General features: G+C 48.0%; 1 protein-coding gene across 1 annotated transcript; it reads left to right on the top strand.

Annotated features, from left to right (window-relative positions):
- Window positions 1-973: 973 nt before the first annotated feature.
- On the top strand, window positions 974-12,051 carry LOC127593203 (suppressor of tumorigenicity 14 protein homolog). The gene is made up of 18 exons (XM_052054477.1): window positions 974-1,403; window positions 1,586-1,748; window positions 2,239-2,369; window positions 2,465-2,535; window positions 3,537-3,724; window positions 3,806-3,841; window positions 4,943-5,171; window positions 5,975-6,111; window positions 6,195-6,340; window positions 6,938-7,038; window positions 7,280-7,413; window positions 7,596-7,700; window positions 8,657-8,773; window positions 8,925-9,050; window positions 9,505-9,688; window positions 10,182-10,453; window positions 10,536-10,672; window positions 10,793-12,051. The coding sequence occupies exons 1-18, from the start codon at window positions 1,362-1,364 to the stop codon at window positions 10,952-10,954; spliced, it is 2,481 nt and encodes an 826-aa protein (XP_051910437.1). The 5' UTR covers window positions 974-1,361; the 3' UTR covers window positions 10,955-12,051.
- The last annotated feature ends 20 nt before the right edge of the window (window positions 12,052-12,071 follow it).

Here is a 12,071-nt window from a genome sequence, read left to right as displayed (position 1 = left end):
AGCATCGCTCTAAGAAGCAACTACGACCAACAAAGGCATGACATCAAAGTATGGACAGTCTTTTCAGTTATGTAACAGGCCCGTTGTGCGATGGCGCCACCCAATGACAGCCGCGCCACAATGCGGAGAGTCAATAATGACTGCAAATTTGCATCGGGCTTTGCTAATGCTAATTTGCTGCACGTCATTCAGCATATATGCGGACCATCCAATAACGGCTAACATTAAGTGCAGATTTGTCCCTCACACAGGAACGAGTGAAGGACAAACGCATCTGTTTTCGCTTATGTTTGTGTCTCACTCAGGAAGAAGCTCGAGAGTCCAAGATGTGCACGATAACAAAGGCTAACCTTTGCGCAAATTTGCTTCACTCTTTGATCATGCTAATTGACCAACAACAGCTACCCTTAGTGACGACCGATGCTAATTCCCGATAATAATAATAATACATTTTATTTATAAGCACCTTTCAAGATAGTCTTTGTGCCTACACAGGAAGTACTGGGGGGTCCAGGATATCCACGCCGACAACGGCGAGCTTCCGAATTGTAATTTGAGCTAACATTAGCGTAAGCATTTTGAAGGTGAGGGAGTTCAGTGAACAAATTAATCATGAATAAATGAACTACGATTAAAGCACAGACATGTATATTCATGACACCAATAAATGACATGAAAAAAACCTGCTATGCCTCCTTTTTTAACTTATGTTTTATTTTTGATTATTTTTAACAGACAATCAAAACTAAGAAAAAAAAACATCTGTATTCAGGAACCTGCTACCATGATCTTCAAGAAATGTTGGCATCTTTCTGATAAATGAGTATATCAAATTATTTTTATAAATCAAAAGAGAAGTGAGGCGTTTTCATCGCAATTTCCGCATTTTACTTTTGATTTTAAACAAATAACCTATGAGAAGAGGCCAGACGCCGAGGCCGCGCCCCTTCTCTCAATCAAGCCACGCCCAGCACAGGTGAAGTCGCGCAATGCATTGTTGGAAAAGAGCAGCTTCGTCGACGGGAAAGACCAACGTTTCTTTTTTTTAACCCACCCCCCCTGCTTTTGAGTGGGGGTTTTTTTTTTCGTAAGGGGTCGCGGGAGACTAAAATCCCGAGCAACACTTTGTGCCCCTTAGCTTGAGGGGTAACCATATTCGACCCGCTTTCACTTCTTACAGAATCTTTGGAAACGTTCTCGGTGTGTCTTTCTCTCTCGCGCTCGCTTTCTCACATGTAGACACGCACGCGCGCACTCGTCCGTTCGCGATGGGGGAGCGCGAGCGCGGGGCTTGAGGCAAGTGAACGAGAAGGGAGAGGGGGGGGAGACAAAGTGATCCCGGCGGTAACAGTGACGTCATCATGGATCCGCTGGAGACGGGACAGAAGTTCAGCCTGAGACAGGTGAGTGACGTCACCACCGGACCAACTGGTTCGAAGTGTGTGTGTGTGTGTGAGTGCGTACAGTCCACATGCTTAGCATTTAGACGTAAGTAAGCCAGTTTCGGTGTTCTCGATTGGAATCTGGTCTCATGACAATTTTATCTGACCGGATCACCAACGGCAACCTGCTGCGCTTCCATCAGGATCTGGACCTGGATCCCAGCCTTCAGTTTCTGCCCGCCCCAGATGCCAAAAAGCTGGAGAAGAGGGCAGTGCGTCACAGGAAGTTGTGGGTTGCCGCCGGCCTGGTGTCGGCAGCCGCCGGGCTGTCTCTGCTCACCGGGATGCTTGTGTGGCGCTTCCACTGTGAGCAAATGCCTTTTTAAAAATTTGTTTATTTTTTAGGTTATTAGAAATAATGACAACCAATGAGAAGAACGACAAGTGGTAAAACTGAGAGTGCTTTTAAAAAAATCTAACATAACCACATTTTACATTTAGAAAAGTAACTAGACTGTAATTATAGCAAAAAACGGCCTTTGTAGCTTTTGTGGGTTCTTGTAAATGTAGCGGTATTTATTTCGCGTGGTGCAGAAGGAAATTTGAGGAATTTTAATATACTTTATGACAACCAAACTGTGGCCTTTTTCTTTTATCTTGCACTCCACAAATGCAACACATATTTAAAAAAAAAAAACTAATACTAAAACTAATAACAAAATAAACAGAGCATTTTTGAAAGATAAAAACAAACAACCTCATTCTAAAAACTCATAAAAAAATACATTTCAAACAAAATTAGATAAAAACTCGCAACTATTGTAACCCGAGCATGTGCGTGTCGTTATCTGGCTAGTGCACCGCGACGGGGCCCCCAAGCGCATCTACGTGGGCTCCATGTCCATCGGCAACCAGAGCTTCCTGCCGGCCTACGAGGACCCCGGCAGCGAGCCTTTTGTCAAGATGGCGACGCTCGTCAGTCAGCAGGTGAGTGGTGGTGTGGCCCCGAGACATGGGGGGATACGGGGGGGGGTCGGCGGTCAGCTGTGGCCTCTAAGCAAAACTTTTTCATCATTTTGCAGCTAAAAGTGATCTATGACACAAAGGCGCCGTTGGGCAAATACTTCCAACGCTCATCGGTGGAAGCCTTCAGGTGAGTCACGTGACAAGGCGATTTCGGTTTCAGGTCTAAAGAACAGCCTTAAAAGCAGGGGTCCCCAACCACCGGTCCGCGGACCGGTAACAGTCCGCAGGGCACTTGGTACCGGGCCGTACAGAAAGAACATGCCTTACTTCCGTTTTGTTTATTTCGGAATACGAAAGATGTTTTATTTTGAAAATTACCGGATTCTCCGCTTGACATGTGTCAAACCACGCTTCTGCGTCACGTGAGTTTATAATTAGTAAAAAAAAACTGCTGGAGATCTCAAATGACGGCGGCATTAAAAGGACGTTCCAGCCAACTGGCTTATAGTCATGGCTGAATATTCTGAGATCGCCACAATAGCACTGTTGCTATTTCCCACATGCTACCTGTGTGAGGCGGGGGTTTTGTGCAGCAATGGCGACTAAAACAAAATTACAAAGTAGACTGGACATAAAACACACACTTGAAGTGTATTGTGGTGAGTTGTCATTTTCATGCGCTTTGAATTTGCATGGTATCGTATTTTGAAGGCATTAAATCCGAGTGTTGCGGCCAGATTAGACACTCCTTGTGTTTATTGTCAATATATTTCGAAAGCGCCACAGTTTTCATGCAGCTCGTACCATATTATTTTGTTGTATTATTTGCGCCGCACCTTAAATGCCGGTCCCTGAAAATATTGTCTGACATAAACCGGTCCGTGGGGTAAAAAAGGTTGAGGGACCCCTGGCCTAAAGTACTCGACGTGAATGTAGCAAAGCGTAACGTTGCTGAATTTCGGCCATCAGTCGCCACCAAAACGTACAGTATGTGGACATCTATATTTATGCCCACTTCATATTCGAAAAAATATTACAAGGATGTCCATAAAATCCAAAATATGAAGACAATTGTTCTACAACTTGCAGTGGTTGAAGTCGGCATAACACATCGTTGTCGCGGTTTTTCCACCTCAAGCAAATATCAGATATCAGGTCATATCAGCCGCCATCTTTCCCCCACCGCAGCGACGGCGGCGGCGATTCTGTGACGGCGTACTACCGCTCCGAGTTCAGCGTCCCCGCGTCGCAGCAGGCCTCGGCCGACACGGCCGCCCGGTCGCTGCAAACTGCGGCGGGGAGTCCACAAAGCCGACGAGGGAGAGTGCTGCTGAAACCGCAGCGCTGGCTCAAGGTCGACGCTGTCGTCACACGAGGTCAGCTCTCCCGCACCGCTCGACTGTCAATCAAGCGTCTGAGATGTCCATGTTTATAGATGTGTGTGTTTTTGTGTGCAGCCATCGATCCGCGCATGACGTCACCGTCCTTATTGGGTAAGAATACGTTTTTCTTGTTTGTTTGTTTTTTCCTGTCAATGCCGTTGGTTGGCACCGAGTCCAATTGTTTGTGTCCGTCTGTCCTGGCATTGGCTCCCGATTTGTTTGTCCATATATGCCGTGACATTGATCGGCCACTTGCCCACGTTGGGTCGTAGCTGCCCTCGTGGCCAAAGTCAGGCTCTGGCTCATCGTAAGCCAACTCTGATGAGGACAAGCATTTTGGAAAATACATTTTTTGGGTCCAACGATTGAGTTTTAACCTCATATCTAGTGCGCTGGTTCTTAACCTTGTCAGAGTTTAAGAACCCTATGCATGATATGCACATTCATCGAAGCCTTCATTCGTGAAAAATGAAAATACGATTTATTTTTTTACAAATTCAAGACATTAAAAAATGCATTTGTTAAAAACAGAAAAAAGTAAATACACGTTCACGGTATACGTTTTTTCTGTGTGCACAAAATGATAATGATGGTAAAACGAAGCTTCATGAAGCACCTGTGATACTTTTTGACACCTCTAGATGGTGCTCTTCGTTTAAATATAAAGGTTAGTGCAATGGGAATGTATGAAAATTCCACTGAATCTTTAAACCGAGACTGCCCTCTAGAGGAGTCAAAAACAAGTGAAGCTTCGTGAAGCACTTGTGCATAAAAGTGCTTCACGAAGCTTCACCACTACAAAATGACTCTCCATGCAGTTTCAAGAAGTGTTCCTTTAGTCACGGTCTGTGATGCATGTCATCTCGATTTGTCCGACCACTTTCTTTTCTTTTGCTCGACATAGTTAGCATCTATTAACAAATTTTTTTTCATCACACGACATACTATCACGACAGTCACACGGTGACTACTGAGCGAACAAAATTTCCCGCAGCGCTGACTGGACAAGCTACGTCACGTCTGCAGCCAGTGATGGCCAAGCGGGAGTGTCATAACTCATTGACATGTTCAGTTGGGTGTGTCTTAAACCTCCATGGCTCCGTCGAACCCCTGAGACCCGATTCGCCGAACCCCTGTGGTTCGATCCAGCCCAGGTTAAGAACCACTGAGCTAGTGTGAATAACACGGTTTCTAATTTGCTGTTTTTTTCAGTCAAGAAGTCCTTTGACGTGCACGTCCGAGAGGGCGGAGTCATTCGGTCGCCGGGTTTCCCCGATTCCTCATACCCGTCCAACATCTTCCTGCAGTGGCGCTTGAGAGCGGACGCCGCCCACCGCGTGCGACTGGACTTCCAAACGTTGATCCTGGAGGACAACTGCCAACACGACTTTGTCAGGATTTATGATTCGCTAGCGCCCATCGAGGAAAACACCATCGCGGAGTGAGACTCTCCGTCTTTAGGACTTTCGTCTTTGATGTACGGGGTGTCAAACTCATTTTTGTCGCGGGCCACGTCGGCGTTACGTCTTCCCTCTCCAGGGCAGGTTGGGATAGAGGAAACCGTACTCGTCTTGTTGAACAGTTTGTTTGGCGCAGATTTTACCAAGGATCATGCAAGATGATTTTCCTTGAGAGTGGGGGCAGGGGGGGGGGGGATCGCATAAAATGACGTGGTGCGTCAGATCTGGCCCCCGGGCCTTGAGTTTGACACCTTTGCTTTCCATCATGTTCGTGATCTCCATCTTCTCAGCATCCATCTTTATGACCGAGACGTCACATCGTACGTTTTACGATCTTGACCTCGTCGATCGATCCCGTCACGCCATTTGACGAGTTCCATCTTCATGATATGACGTATGAGCCGCGCCTTTGTCTTCAGCTTTGTACGTCATCCATTTTTGGGGGTCTCCATCTTCATGACTTGAGCTTTTACATCACCCAGTTGAACAATTTCCCTCTTTACGACTTCAGTCTTTACATCACCCGTATATTTTTTTTAAATCTCCATCTTAACGACTTGAGTTTACGATCTACGTCTTTGCGACGGAAATCTTTATGACTTCAATTTTTACATCGTTCATGGCCACCAGCTCGACAACCTAAATCTTTCTGATTTCCATCTTTACGTTGTCCATTTTGCACAATCTCCATCTCTTCAACCGCGGTCTTTTTCCGTCTATGTTTACTGCATCCGAATAGCTCTTGTGTCAAGACGCCATCCGAGTTTATTTGTTGTGTTTTCAGACATTGCGGCCTTCCTCGCCGTTCGCTGTCCTTCGTGTCGTCGGGCAACGTCATGTTGTTGACCCTGGTCACCAACGAGGAAAAGAACTTTCCGGGCTTCGTCGCCAACTTTTCGCAGGTCTCTCTGGCGCCACCAGGTGGGTGCCCGACTCTTGTTGTTTTTTTTCATTTGAAGGCGAGGTGTTCAGAATGGGGCTTTTAACCTCCGTGCCGCCGGCAGACTGCGGAGGAACTCTGAGCGGTGACGTGGGCGTCTTCTCTTCGCCTTACTTCCCTTCCAGCTACCCTCCTCAGACTTTGTGCGTGTGGAACATCCAGGCCAGTACCTGCTATTCGCCATTAGGGCTGGGCGACCAATCCTTTCAGGTTTACTTGTTGGGATATATCCTATTTAGAATTCAATTCTATACCCCCCACCCCCACAGAATTTCTTTTGTGATTTCCTCGTTTGTGAATACAGTACACGACAAAGGAATAAATGTCAAGCACTTTTGAGACAGTCCAGTCTCCTACATTTTACTGACACCTGATCGTTCCATTGGAGCTACGCTCAAGGAAATGCCTAAATAAATTCTGTAGGGGTGGGGGGGCGGTGGCTATAGAATTGATTTTGTGATTTCCTCGCTTGATTTTCTGTTCTGATGCATTATTTTCGTAGTTTCATTGAAGTAATCGCGAATTTTCGTTTCTCGGAGGTGGTCATGAACGCCTCTCCAGTCCAACGGAAGGAGCGTCGCTCCATCTAGTGGATGCATTGTAGATTGCACCTTTTAATGCAGTCCGTGCAATATATGAAGAAAAAATACATAATAGGCCATTCATTGAAGGTGCGCCTCATAATCCAGTGCGCCTTTTAGTGCGGAAAATACAGTATTTTTGGGGGGGGGGGGGGAGTTTGTGTAGTTCAAAGCGTGTCCCCGCTGACATGCGCTAAAATGCTGTTTGTGTGTGTGTGTTTTCCAGGTTTCCAAGGGCAAGTTGGTCAAAGTCAAGTTCAGCAAATTCTATGTCGGAAATGACTCCAGTGATTGTTCAAGAGATTATGTGGATGTCAACGGCCGAAGGTAATTTTCTTCTGGATTTCGTCAGTAGCCAATATGACTGCGTTTATATTCTGCGAAAAATCAACCCGTCATGTGCATGTTGCTTCTGTGCTGTTCTGTTACTGCACATCATGCTCCACGTCCTGCACAATACACGACATCTTTTATTTCTAGGGCGCCTTTCACATGTCATGCCTCTGTAGCGTATTCGCGTCATATTTCACGACCCGTGCGTTTCAAAGACGTCCTTTTTGCATCGCAGGCTGTGCGGCGCGAAAGACGCAAGAACGGCGGTGGCCAGCAGAAGCAACCGGATGACCGTCAAGTTCAACTCGGATTGCTCATATGTGCACCAGGGTTTCTCCGCCGCCTTCGAGGCCTTCATCCCGAGTGACTGTTGAGTATTTCGTTGTGTGATCGAGTTGCCCTTCAACCCGTCTGTCCAAATTATGAAGAGTTTTTTGTGTCATTGCGCTTTTGAGGTCATGATGTGACTGAATAGGCCATCAATCGCAGTATGCAAAATCGTGACAATTGATCACTCCGATGGTTTTTTTTGGTGTTTTGTTTTGCCGCAGCTTGTCCGGGGAAGTTCCGCTGCACCAACGGCTTGTGCGCCGACTCTCGTCTGCGCTGCGACGGCGTGGACGACTGCGGGGATGCCAGCGACGAAGAAGACTGCCGTGAGTTTTCTGTTTCAATAATTAGATAATAATAATAAGACATTTTTATTTATAAGTGCCTTTCAAGACACCCAAGGACACTTTACAATAAGTACAATATATAATTCATTCATTCATCTTCCGAGCCGCTTGATCCTCACTAGGGTCGCGGGGGGTGCTGGAGCCTATCCCAGCTGTCTGCGGGCAGTAGGCGGGGGACACCCTGAATCGGTTGCCAGCCAATCGCAGGGCACACAGAAACGAACAACCATTCGCACTCACACCCAGGGACAATTTAGAGTGTTCAATCAGCCTGCCACGCATGTTTTTGGAATGTGGGAGGAAACCGGAGCACCCGGAGAAAAGCCACGCAGGCCCGGGGAGAACATGCAAACTCCACACAGGGAGGCCGGAGCTGGAATCGAACCCGGTACCTCCGCACTGTGAAGCCCACGTGCTAACCACTGGACTACCGGGCACAATATATAATAATTGATTAATTTATTGTAATAATTTACAATATATAATATATATATATTTGATCACATTGTGTTATTCAGGGTATAAAATGAACTATTTTACACTGCGGACTGTTTGACCGCCGCACGACGTAACAGCGCTTAGTTCCATGCACAAACCTGTAACAGACCACAAGGTGGCAGTATTGCGCTGCCAATAGCTTCCTCGTCTTTTTCAATCTTCGCTCGCGTGATAACAGACTGCAACTGTAAAAGCGACATCGGCCAATGAAAAATGAACGACGTGAAATTGGCATTTTGAAATGGGAATGCGACAGAGGGGGCTGGGGGGGGGTTGGTTCGGCCATATGATGCTAATGAGAACAATCCATATTTGTGTGTGTAATTGCAATTGAACTCATGAGACTTCAAGACTGTGTGTGGACTGTGCTGACGTTGTCATTTTCATTCAAAAATTCAATCTCTAAAAATTTTGACCCGCTCTGTCGTGTTTGGCAGGCGCCTGTTCTCCCAACGCCTTCCACTGCAGGAACGGACACTGCGTCTCGCGGGCGACGGTGTGCGACGGCAGAGACGACTGCGCCGACGGCTCTGATGAGTTGAAATGTGAAAAATGTGCGAATGACCTCGCTTTTGGTGTTGACCTCGTCTCGAAATGAGACGCAATTGTCAAAAACGACCAGTCGGTGTGTCGACGATCGGTTGTCGAAAACCAATCATGACACCCAAACGTCATCGCATCGACTGATTTGTGACGTCCCCGCAGCGGTCGCCATGACGACGTGCCCGGACTCCAGCTTTCGCTGCGGAAACGGACGCTGCCTGGACAAAGTCAACCCGGAGTGTGACGGCCAGGAGGACTGCGAGGATGCGTCCGACGAGGAAGCTTGTGGTATGTCCATCTCGAGCGCTCGCGCACCGTTCAGCGTTTTTGTCACGTCATGGGTCAAATTGACCCGTTTTCAAGACAAATCGACAGCAGTTTGAAGCTCATTCAATACCCGGTTTAAAACAATTATATTTTGTTGTTGTTGTTGTTACTTTCATTTCAACATCTTCAATACCTCGTGACTTATCTTGCGTACAAATTAGCTCGCTAAGCTTTTACTTTGAAAAGGTGTCCGATCATCTTCCAATAGGACTTCAACATACTGTACAATCTATACACATAATTAATTGTCCGTGTACCTTGAACATTGCATGTTTTTTCTTTGTTTTTCGGACCCTTTTGGATCACGGGTCAAATTGACCCCCGCTACATGAGAGCACTTTGCTATCCTGAGAAACAAACACAAGAGATAATTGTGTGTGTGTTTTGTTTGTTTGTTTTGTTTTGCTCCACCCAGAATGCGGTTTACGGCCATACCGAAGTTCTCGCATCGTCGGCGGTGAGGCGTCGCAAGAGGGCGAGTGGCCCTGGCAGGTCAGCCTCCAGCTGGCGGGCCAGGGTCACGCATGCGGCGCTTCCGTGTTGAGCGGCCGCTGGCTGCTGACCGCCGCCCACTGCGTCCAGGACAAGGGCTCGCTCAGGTACGAGCACAGGAACCGGTTGAACTCAAGTCAAATTTGCTTCAGACTCCAAAACCTTTCCAGACCACTTTTAAGAGTTTTTAAGAGAAGAGTCCGTTTTTTCCAAAGAGTTTTTACGGGTTCGTTGGACTTCCTAAGGAAGTGCCTTCGGAGTTGCGGCACAATCTTTAGATCAGTTACACGAACGAAAGAGTCGGCAGATGAGTCGGGCTTTCTCAAGAGCCTTCGCAGACTGGTTTGAGTCTTGAAGGACCAGTAGAACTGACAAGTCCGACTTTTACAAACGAGCTGGAAGAGTTTTGAAAATGGCAAAAACACAAGTTGAACTTTTTGGAAGTGTTGTGACAGACTCGAGTCTAAAAAGAGCCACGTGACTCATTTAAGAGTCACTCCCGACGAGTCGAACAGCAGACTCTCAATCAAAGCGTGTCCACTCATCGAATTGAAGTGGGCGGGCAGCCGTTAGCAGACGACCAATCGCTTTGCGTCCTAGGCACTCCCGGGCCGACCAATGGGAAGCCCTCCTGGGCCAGCGCGTGCTGGGCCGCGCTAACGAGCGGACGGTGAGGAGGAAGGTGATGCGGATCGTGGCCCACCCCGACTTTGATCGGCTCACTTTCGACAACGACGTGGCGCTGATGGAACTGGACTCGGACGTGCCGCTCAACCAGCACATCTGGCCCATCTGCCTGCCCTCCCCCGCGCACCGCTTCCCTGCCGGCCAGGAGGCTTGGATAACCGGCTGGGGCGCCGGCAGAGAGGGAGGTGAGGTGGGGGCGGGGCTTAGGGGGGGGTCACTTGATGCTCTTTTTAAGTGTCAATCAATCGTCCTTGTGTCACTTTAAAGGTGTGGCGGGGAGCATCCTGCAGAAAGCCCGAGTTCGCATCATCGACAGTTCGCCGTGCAACCGCGTCATGAACGACGAGGTGACCGATGGAATGATGTGCGCCGGCGTCCTCGAAGGCGGCGTGGACGCCTGCCAGGTGAAGATGGCCTCTCAAAAGGCTCCTTTCTCCCATCCTCGTTGAAAAAGTCTTCACGCAATACTTCCAAGTCTTCAAGAGTTCCGAAAGTCTTCATCTTCATCTTTTGATTCCTGTCAGGGGGACTCCGGGGGTCCGCTGTCTGTGGTCAGCCCGAGTGGGCGGGTCTTCCTGGCTGGCGTGGTGAGCTGGGGCGACGGTTGCGCTCGCGGCAACAAGCCGGGCATCTACGCGCGAGTGACGCGATATCGCGGCTGGATCAGGGAGCACAGCGGCCTTTAGCGACGACGCCTTCCATCGCCACCGCCAGGTTTGAAGACTTTTAAGTTGAAGGTGCGCACGCGACATCGACGTGTGAGAATTTCAAACGAGACTTTTCAAACGGCAACTTGAGGACCGCCCAGTTGCCCGCCCCTGCTTGAGTCTTTATTGACTTGTTAAGACTTTCTTGGGATTCTTTACAAAATGTCCGAAAATGATCCTTTCCTCCATTTTCCGATCCACTTTATCCTCAAAAGGGGTGCTGGAGCCTATCCCAGCCGTCTTCGGGCAGTAGGCGGGGGGGGGACACCCTGAACCAGTTGCCAGACAATCGCAGGGCACACACGGACAATTTTGAGTGTTCAATTAGCCTGCCATGCTTATTTTTGGAATGTGGGAGGAAACCGGAGCACCCGGAGAAAAGCCACGCGGGCACGGGGGGAGAACGTGCAAACTCCACACAGGGAGTCCCGGAGTCTGGATCAAACCCACGACCTCGGCACTGTGAGGTCGACACGCTAACCACTGCGCCACCGGGTCAGGCCGCCTCTGAAAATCATTTGGAAACTAATTGGGACTGTCTAAAGAGTTTTTTTAATTTTATTGACCCCCAGGGGTGGGCAATTATTTTTTGCATAGGGCCACATGAGAACCAGAAAACATTATGGAGGGCCGGATCAAAAAGGCGAACTAAATTCGACATCATATGAATTGGATTTCTTGATTTTAAAAAGCAATATTTTGCATTTTTTGGTACGTTTTTCAGACTTTAAGAGTACATTATTCCGTCGTATCGAACGGGATTCGCTTGACTTGGCGCTACCGCGGGCTTCCGTATCATCTCCCCCTTCCTCCCTATGCTCTGCAACTTCAAGTAACTGTGCCACCTGGTGTTGACTTGAAATCATTACAAGTCCAAATGAAATTTTTGCAGTCGTTGACATCCCAACCTTAATTGTATACCAACCTTCGGCGGGCCGGATTGAAAAGAGCAACGGGCCGGATTTGGCCCGCGAGCCGTTGTTTGCCCACCTCTGCGTGTAAAGATGTAAAGATGTTTTCTATTTTGTATTGCATTGTTGGGGAGTTTTGGGGATTAATAAACCTGTGTAACTTTTTTTTTCGATATCTTTAATGG

The sequence above is a fragment of the Hippocampus zosterae genome, chromosome 2 (genome assembly GCF_025434085.1).
Source record: "Hippocampus zosterae strain Florida chromosome 2, ASM2543408v3, whole genome shotgun sequence".
Lineage (NCBI taxonomy): Eukaryota > Metazoa > Chordata > Actinopteri > Syngnathiformes > Syngnathidae > Hippocampus > Hippocampus zosterae.
The sequence above is the reverse complement of the archived record's forward strand: the minus strand, read 5'-3'. Positions and strand labels throughout refer to the sequence as shown.